Source organism: Salvelinus sp. IW2-2015, linkage group LG23 (genome assembly GCF_002910315.2).
Source record: "Salvelinus sp. IW2-2015 linkage group LG23, ASM291031v2, whole genome shotgun sequence".
In the NCBI taxonomy this organism is placed as follows: Eukaryota; Metazoa; Chordata; class Actinopteri; order Salmoniformes; family Salmonidae; genus Salvelinus; species Salvelinus sp. IW2-2015.
In genome coordinates this window covers 4,319,381-4,328,927 of record NC_036863.1, presented here as the reverse complement: position 1 = coordinate 4,328,927, position 9,547 = coordinate 4,319,381, and the positions used below count along the sequence as shown (strand labels likewise).

The following is a 9,547-nucleotide window of genomic DNA, read 5'->3' as shown; positions in this document are numbered from 1 at the left end:
GTGGTTATGGGTGGGCCCAGTAGAAAGCCTCTTGGTAATAACCAGGTCCAGAGTATGGCTGTGGTTATGGGTGGGCCCAGTAGAAACCCTCTTGGTAATAACCAGGTCCTGAGTATGGCTGCGGTTATGGGTGGGCCCAGTAACATGTTGGATAAAGTCCATAGAGCTCAAAAGATTTATCAATTCAGTGGTCTTGGAGTCAGTCTCTTAGTCAACATGAATATTAAAGTTGCTGGCGTATTTGCCCTCTCATTGGCTAAAATGGTCCCACCTAATCTTGACTCCTGACTGCCTTCCATTTTTGAAGACATTTATTTTCATTGGTAGAGTGGCCACTACAGTATCAGGTGTGTATATATATATAACGGATCATCTGTGGTTGACTGAAGAAATCACAGCACAGATTGATAGGTAAACTTCCTGCTTTGCTCCTATAGGTACACTCGCAATGGCCGCCAGTCCACCCATTATACCATCATTGACATGAAGGGCGACGTTCTATTCATTCTTCTTTCTATGGTTTAGTTTTACTGTTGTTGCCTCACAGGAATGTGAATGTCGGAGGACCAGGCGGCGCAGAAGGATGAGCTGCTTGCTCTAGCGAGTATTTACGACGAAGAGGAGTTTCACGGAGCTGAATCGGCACAAGGCGGAGAAATACAACTATGCCTTGAACTTCCTCCTAATTTCAAGTTGATAGTCAAAGGCAAGGCTGTGTTTCCTTTCCTCTGCATTAATACTACTTGTTCCTCTTTAAAAATATATATTTTTTAATCAACATTAACCTGAAATTGAATGTGTTTCTTTCTGTCAGGAGACAAGCAGACAGAATATGACGTATCTTTCCTACCTCCCCTGGTGCTTAACTTTGAACTTCCTGCCGACTACCCTTCCTCCTCATCTCCGGTCTATACACTAAGTTCCAAATGGCTGTCAAGGGACCAGGTGAGGCAGACGCATCATTGTAAGAAATCAAATAACATCTTTCAACAACATTCCCCTTGTCTTCCTGACAAACCCTTTTTTTCTACCTCTCAGATGACTTCTCTCTGCAAGCGTCTGGATGAGCTGTGGGGGGAGAATCAGGGCTGTGTTGTCCTCTACAAATGGATCCAGTTCCTCAAGGAGGAGGCGTTTGCCTTCCTGGATGTCAAGTCTCCGCTAGAGGTTGTTAAGGCAGGCATGGCTCCGGTTGACGCGAAGAGAAGCAAGGCTGGCGTGAAGCGGGCGGGGACTGTAATCGGGGAGGAAGGCAAACTGGAGTCTCTGCTGGAGCTGGACCCCCGTGCTGTGCTGGTGGTGGACCCCCGTACTGATATCCTACCTCAGCTACTGGACTTTGACGAAGCTCACAGGCAGAAGGTGTTTGACGGCAAGGCGTTCTGCTGTAGCATCTGCTTCATGGAGAAGCTGGGCTCGAGCTGCCTGTGCTTCAAGGGATGCCAGCACGTGTATTGCAAGGCTTGCATGACAGAGTACTTTGGGATTCAGATCCGCGACGGCAACGTTCAGTGTCTTAACTGCCCCGAGCCCAAGTGCACCTCCTTGGCTATGCCCTCACAGGTAACTTTTGACTCAACTCTTAAATGAGCTCTTATGGTGCTCTTATGAGCACTGACTAATACACTGCCCCTTGTACAGGTCAAGCTCCTTGTCGGGGAGGAGTTGTTTACTCGTTATGACCGTCTCCTGCTTCAGTCCAGCCTGGACCTGATGGCTGATGTGGTGTACTGCCCTCGCCAGTCATGCTGTCAGGCTGTGATGGTGGAGCAAGACACCACCATGGGCATCTGCCCTTCCTGTCAGTACGCCTTCTGCACCCTCTGCAAACGTGGATACCACGGCCTGTCCCACTGCAAGGTCACACCAGGTAAAGGAAATAATTGTTCATTGTATTACATAGTCTATATTATATTACCTGACAATTTAATGAGTGATAAAGATGATCAATCTAAATGGAGGTTAGAATAATGGTTTTGGTATTAAGAGGGGACTCTCTCTCCTGCCATGTAGATGAGCTGCGAGACCTAAGGGATGAGTATATCTCTGCCAGTGCCGAGGGGAAGAAGTTCATGGAGCAGCGTTTTGGGAAGCGGGTTATCCAGCGTGCCGTGGAGGAGTCCTTCAGCAGGGACTGGCTCTATGAGAACTGTAAAGGCTGCCCGCGCTGTGGCACGAACATACAGGTATGTTGCGCTCTGCACAAGAAGACTGTATTATTTAGTTTGGATATGTTTTGCTGCTCCTACATGGGGTTGCAGGTAGCCAAGCGGTTAGAGCATTCGGCCAGTAACCAAAAACTAGTTTGAATCGCCAGTAAAACACATTTGTTGATTTGCTATTGAGCAAGGCACTTAACCCCAATTTCTCCCGGGTTGCCGTCAATAATGGCTGATCCCATGCCATGACCCCTATCTGAGTGTCTCCAGGGAAGTTTGATATGCAAAAAACACATTTCCGTTTCACACCGCACACTGTACAGGTTCCACACGTGTGGAACGTATTGGACATCTCTTTTTGACCTGATCCCAAAGGTTAAAGTTCTGTCGTTGTGACAGATTTTCATCATATGGATTCTGAAGAGGTCGTTTTTGAGATCATTGTAGATGTCCAATAAAAATCTCTGCACTCTTGGAGGTGACACAGTCTAATACAGACAGATTGGAGGTGACACAGTCTAATACAGACAGAAGCATGTCTGTTCTATGAAATATATTCCCAGATAAATGTATTCTCAAATATTTAATTTTCTCTGTTATGCTGTGTGCAATGAACTGACATGCATGATTGTTGATGACACTTATGTTCAGATGAAAGTCTGTAATACACATCACCACAGCGCTCATCTCAGACCGTGGTGTGTAGCCTACTGTAGCTGCTGGCTAAGTCATTCAAAAACCTCTACTTTATCACTCAGAATGGAACTTTCCAGTGCTTATTTTTTTGCCATATAATGTTAAAACAAAATCCGACAACCCCATAGTAGAATAGTTTACCTATTTACCTAGTCGGCTTGTTGTCTTTTTATGCGAGATACATGCGCCTCGAGAGGAATATTTCTTCTGACAAGCAGTCAATGTACTATTCTTAATGCAATCGCGGGAAAAACCTTTTGAAAGCAGTTTTGGGAAATGTATTTTGAAAGCAGTTTTAGCCTTTTTTTTTAAAGACGGTCCTAGTTTTCCATTGCTACCATGTTTATTTATCTTCTCCTTCAATTGCACGTTTTTCATTGTTTTACAACCGGCGTTTCCAGCAGCGTGGTTTAGGCGTTTCCAGCAGGGTGGTTTAGGCGTTTCCAGCAGGGTGGTTTAGGCGTTTCCAGCAGCGTGGTTTAGGCGTTTCCAGCAGCGTGGTTTAGGCGTTTCCAGCGCGTGTTTAGGCTTTCCAGCAGCCGTGGTTTAGGCGTTTCCAGCAGCGTGTTTTAGGGGTTCCAGCGCTGGTTTAGGCGTTCCAGCAGAGGTGTTTAGGCGTTTCCAGCAGCGTTGTTTAGGCGTTTCCAGCGCGTGTTTAGGCGTTTGCACAGCAGCGTTGGCGTTTAGGCGTTTCCAGCAGGGTGGTTTAGGCGTTTCAGCAGCGTGGTTTAGAGCGTTTCCAGCAGGCCGTGGTTTAGGCGTTTCCAGCAGCGTGGTTTAGCGCGTTCCAGCAGCGTGGTTTAGGCGTTTCCAGCAGCGTGGTTTAGGCGTTTCCAGCAGCGTGTTTTAGGCGTTTCCAGCAGCGTGTTTAGGCGTTCCAGCAGCGTGGTTTAGGAGCGTGGTTTAGGCTCAGCTGCCCAACAAGCCTTAAAGTAATACATACTTTTAATGAAACAAACAAAAATAAAAAACATAAACTGAGAATGAATAATGGTGACTGTTATTCATTTATTATAAATATATACATCAGGATGTGTCCCAATGGGGTAAATGCAGACTATGCCTCTATGTTAAAAGTGAAGGGTTAGGTCTGGTAGCTCAGTAGGCTACAGTCTGAGACTGCAAGATATTTTTACACCGGCTTGCAGGATTTGTTTTACTTTAGATATGTTTCCTTTATAATTCTGACTTTTTACTAGGCTGTTTTAGTACATTTGTCTATAATTATATACATGCAGCTTAGAAAAATACTTTTAGGGACTTGGGAGAAAATGAGTGTGTGTGTATATATGTTATATACACTGCTCACAAAAATAAAGGGAACACTTAAACAACACAATGTAACTCCAGATCAATTCACACTTTCTGGAAATCAAACTGTCCACTAGGAAGCAACACTGATTGACAATAAAATTTCACATGCTGTTGTGCAAATGGAATAGACAAAAGTGGAAATTATAGGCAATTAGCAAGACACCCCAATAAAGGAGTGGTTCTGCAGGTGGTGACCACAGACCACTTCTCATTCTATGCTTCCTGGCTGAGTTTTGGTCACTTTTGAATGCTGGCGGTGCTTTCACTCTAGTGTAGCATGAGACGGAGTCACAACCCACACAAGTGGCCTCAGGTTAGTGCAGCTCATCCAGGATGCCACAGTCAATGGAGCGGTGTCAGAAGTTTGCTGTGTCTGTCAGCGTAGTGTCCAGAGCATGGAGGCGCTACCAGGAGACAGGCCAGTACATCAGGAGACGTGGAYGAGGCCGTAGGAGGGCAACAACCCAGCAGCAGGACCGCTACCTCCGCCTTTGTGCAAGGAGGAGCACTGCCAGAGCCCTGCAAAATGACCTCCAGCAGGCCACAAATGTGGCACTGATATCATCCTCTTTTACAACTTCACCAAACTTTTTTGGCCCTCTTTATTTTCAATTCTGACATTGTCCTTTTTATATAAACTCTGACATTATATAAAAAGGACAAACTCTGACATTTTCCTTTTTGCCTCCGTGGATGACAATAACTTTTTCTGCCCGCCTGCAAAAGCATTTGGCGTGTAGACTATTTGGCGCGCGTACAGTTAGGCCTTAAAGTTTAGGCTTACGCACTATTGCCAGACAGCTGAAAATTATGTAAGAAAAAAATCTATGTAGCATATAGATAAGAATTATACACTTATGGATTTTTTTTTTAAGGTATTCTTTTCTCTTTATTAAACTCTCATGCCACCCACCCACCCTTCATCCACACAATATTTCATGGTCCTAAACCCGTCTGCCCCGTGGATATAACCATCATTTGGCCTACAGGTATTCCTTCTTATTGCTAATAGCACATTTGATTATATAGAATATGAATAAGCTATATGCATGGTCCAATATGGTAAAATAATTGTTATTGGGCCAATTTCTGGAAGTGTAATTTAAATTTTAGCATCATTTTATTTGAATTAATTTTGGAGTAGAATGTCACCAGAACTGAGCTTCTACATAAACATTTATCCCAAGGAGGACCACAGACCCCTTAAGCAAYGGGACTCTAATCGATACAAAATGATCTTCTTTCCTTAAAACTAACTTGGCCCTAGACAATCGATCTGACAAGTTTCAGTCATGGGATTTTTTGGGTTGTTTTAACCCCCATGATTCTATCTATAGGTTAATTTGATTGATCATCTTCTCTGGTTTCTCTGTGTAGAAGGTAGATGGCTGCAATAAGATGACTTGCACCTCGTGTAAGCAGTACTTCTGCTGGCTGTGTCTGGGCCAGCTCACACGTGTCAACCCCTACAGCCACTTCAATAACCCCTCCTCGCCTTGCTACAACCAGTGAGTAGCTTTGTTATTGTCCTCCTTCCTTTTTTGGAAGGCTTCATTGACGTTTGGCTCTGTGTGGCCATTTAGATGTACGATAAATCAGGATTATGCTCATAGAATGTTTATCTAACCTTTTATTGACTTCATAATTAGTAAAACTGACATTTTGCTTATGTGTTTCTTTTGGTGTTTTCTAGGCTGTTCCAGGGTGTGGATATTGATGAAGATGATGCCTTGAGTGATGAAGAGGACTGATGTGTGCAATACCTCAGTGTGCTTCATTTGTTTGCAATTTATCTCACCCTTACTACACAAACTGCATATGGATTTAGCCAACACCACCATTTCTCACCATCATTGATCAGGCATTTACTATGCCAAAATATATCAGTCATTTCTCATGGTTGACTGGCTAGCAGAGAGCGATTCCAAGCTTATACAGGCACATTACCTTACTGCATACAGAAGTCAAATACTCAGGGCCAGTATTTTTCTGAAAGCATGCTCGTGAAGAGAGCGTTCTAATGCTGAGTTTGTATGTTTAGATGATTTGAACAGATAATGTTGCCATGTTTTATCAATCTCAATTTTAAAAAGAAAATTCTGGGATCTGGGGGTGAAATCTTACAATCAAGAACAGAGAACACAATTTTGGGATGTTTTTACTATTTATTTTGATCATGAGTTAAAATCTGTGGAAGAATGTGTGTACACCCTGATACCATCCAAACCATGAGCTAACAACTTGATGTGAAAAAGGTAAATAAAGTGTTGCCAAATGTGACATTCAGCCAATGGCCATCAAGGCATAATATTTAATGTTTTGTTGCTGGAATAGGATTTTTTAGACACACTTTAAAAAAATGTTTTTGTTCCTTTTTCACCAAAAGGTGCACTTTATTTAACATGTAACAGTATGTGTTTGAATGAGACTCACACTGATTAGTTAAATACTTTTTCAGTACAAAAACATTAGTCCTTAACCACATTTCCTAGTTACTATCATTTTCATCCAAAAAGTGGTTGTCTTGTGWTTTAACAACCATATATAAATTACTGTTTTGATTTTATGATGGGGGTTATAGGACAATTTTCCTATGTTTCTCAATACATGTTTTATGGCGATTGGACTCTGTATTAACAGTGAACGTGTGATTACAGCAAATCAACTTCCTGTCCATGGCCCGGTTACCCAAAAGCGTTTTAAGGCTACATTAATCGTTAGAACTTTCTTAGGAGCATCCTTATCTTCGAGCTGTTCCCCAAAACCATTGTTATTAACGTTGTACTTGAAAATGCATGTAATCTCACGCCTGCCTGACCATGCGTAGAACAACTAAGTGCATGCTTTTTTGCCCTCTCGTGTCAGTTTATACACTTTATGCATAGAATCACATGGTTTATCCATCTCTATGTCCGCCGAGAACTTCAGAACAAAGTTGACCACAAATACAACGTTCCCAATGTCTTTGCAATTGATACAATCAATCAAATGTATTTATAAAGCCCTTTTTACATCAGCCGATGTTACAAAGTGCTGTACAGAAACCCAGCCTAAAACCCCAAACWGCAAYTAATGTAGGTGTAGAAGCACGGGGGCTAGGAAACACTCGCTAGAAAGGCCAGAACCTAGGAAGAAACCTAGAMAGGACCCWGGCTCTGAGGGGTGGCCAGTCCTCTTCTGGCTGTGCCGGGTGGAGATTATAACAGTACATGGCCAAGATGTTCAGATGTTCATAGATGACTAGCAGGGTCAAATAATAATAATAATCACAGTGGTTGTAGAGGGTGCAACAGGTCAGCACCTCAGGAGTAAATGTCAATTGGCTTTTCATAGCCGATCATTRAGAGTTAGAGACAGCAGGTGCGGTAGAGAGAGAGAGAGTCGATAACAGCAGGTCGGGACAAGGTAGCATGTCCGGTGAACAGGACAGGGTTMCATAGCTGCAGGCAGAACACTGGAAACTGGAGCAGAAGCACGACCAGGTGGACTGAGGACAGCAAGGAGTCATCAGGCCAGGTAGTCCTGATGCATAGTCCTAGGGATCAGTTCCTGAGAGAGAGAMAATTAGAGGGAGCATACGGACACCGGTTAAGACAGGAGAAATACTCCAGATATAACAGACTGACCCTAGCCCCCTGACACAAACTATTGCAGCATAAATACTGGTGGCTGAGACAGAAGGGGTCGGGAGACACTGTGGCCCTATCCGATGATACCCCCGGACAGGGCCAACCAGGCATGATGTAACCCCACCCACTTTGCCAAGGGACAGCCCCCACACCACTAGAGGGATATCTTCAACCACCAACCTACTACCCTGAGACAAGGCCAAGTATAGCCCACGAAGACCTCCCCCARGGCACGAACCCAAGGGGGGTGCCAAACCGGACAGGAAGATCACGTCAGTGACTCAACCCACTCAAGTGATGCACCCGTCCTAGGTACAGAATGGAAGAGCACCAGTAAGCCAGTAACTCAGCCCCTGTAATAGGGTTWMAGGCAGAGAATCCCAGTGGAGAGAGGGGAACCGGCCAGGCAGAGACASCAWGGGCGGGTCGTCGCTCCAGTTCCTTTCCGTTCACCTTCACACCGCTGGACCAGACTACACTCAATKWTAGGACCTACTGAAGAGATGAGTCTTCAATAAAGACTTAAAGGTTGAGACCGAGTCTGCGTCTCTCACATMGYTAGGCAGACRATTCCATAAAAATTGAGCTCTATAGGAGAAAGRCCTGCCTCCAGCTGTTTGCTTAGAAATTCTAGGGACAGTTAMGAGGCCTGCGTCTTGTGACCGTAGCGTACGTGTAGGTATGTACGGCAGGACCAACTRGGAAGGATAGGTAGGAGCAAGCCCATGTAATGCTTTGTAGGTTAGCAGTAAAACCTTGAAATCAGCTCTAGCCTTAACAGGAAGCCAGTGGAGAGGCTAACATTGGAGTATTATGATCAATTTTTMGGGTTCTAGRCATGATTCTAGCAGTKGTGTTTAGCACTAACTGAAGTTTATTTAGTGCTTTATCCGGGTAGCTGGAAAGTAGAGCATTGCAGTAGTCTAATCGAGAAGTGACAAAGGCATGTATACATTTTTCTGCATAATTTTTGGACGGAAAGTTTCAGATTTTTTTAAAGTTACAAAGATGGAAAAAATCTGTCCTTTAAATATTCTTGATATGTTTGTCAAAAGAGAGATTAGGGTCCAGAGTAACGCCGAGGTCCATCAGTTTTATTTGAAATGACTGTACAAACATCAAGATTAATTGTCAGATCCCACAGAAGATCTCTTTGTTTCTTGGGACCTAGAACTAGCGTCTCAGTTTTGTCCGAGTTTAAAAGTAGAACATTTGCCGCCATCCACTTCCTTATGTCTGAAATACAGTCTTCCAGGGAGGTCAATTTTGGAGCTTCACTATGTTTCATCGAAATGTACAGCTGTGTATTGTCCGCATAGCAGTGAAAGTTAACATTATGTTTCCGAATGACATCACCAAGAGGTAAAATATATGGTGAAAACAATAGTGGTCCTAAAATGGAACCTTGAGGAACACTGAAATGTACAGTTGATTTGTCAGAAGACAAATCATCCACAAACTGATACCTTTCCGACAGATAAGATCTAAACCAGGCCAGAACRTGTCCGTGTAGACCAATTTGTGTTTCCAATCTCTCMAAAAGAATGTGGTAATCGATGGTATCAAAAGCAGCACTAAGGTCTAGGAGCACGAGGACAAATGCAGAGCCTTGGTCTGACACCATTAAAAGGTAATTTACCACCTTCACGAGTGCAGTCTCAGTGCTATGATGGGGTCTAAAACCAGACTGAACTGTTTTGTATACATTGTTTGTCTTCAGCAAGGCAGTGAGTTGCTGCGCAACAGCTT

General features: G+C 43.7%; 1 protein-coding gene across 2 annotated transcripts in view; it reads left to right on the top strand.

Moving 5' to 3' along the window:
* Positions 1 to 6,449, top strand: part of LOC111950815 (E3 ubiquitin-protein ligase RNF14) — a 14,585-nt gene extending 8,136 nt beyond the window's left edge. For both annotated transcript variants that reach the window (XM_070434311.1, XM_023968713.2), the window contains 7 exons: positions 548 to 706; positions 815 to 945; positions 1,039 to 1,563; positions 1,642 to 1,870; positions 2,014 to 2,186; positions 5,547 to 5,677; positions 5,863 to 6,449. In XM_070434311.1, coding sequence (XP_070290412.1) covers positions 556 to 706; positions 815 to 945; positions 1,039 to 1,563; positions 1,642 to 1,870; positions 2,014 to 2,186; positions 5,547 to 5,677; positions 5,863 to 5,920 — 1,398 coding nt within the window. In that variant the 5' untranslated portion in view covers positions 548 to 555 and the 3' untranslated portion in view covers positions 5,921 to 6,449. The remainder of the gene's footprint in view (positions 1 to 547; positions 707 to 814; positions 946 to 1,038; positions 1,564 to 1,641; positions 1,871 to 2,013; positions 2,187 to 5,546; positions 5,678 to 5,862) is intronic.
* Positions 6,450 to 9,547: the final 3,098 nt, after the last annotated feature.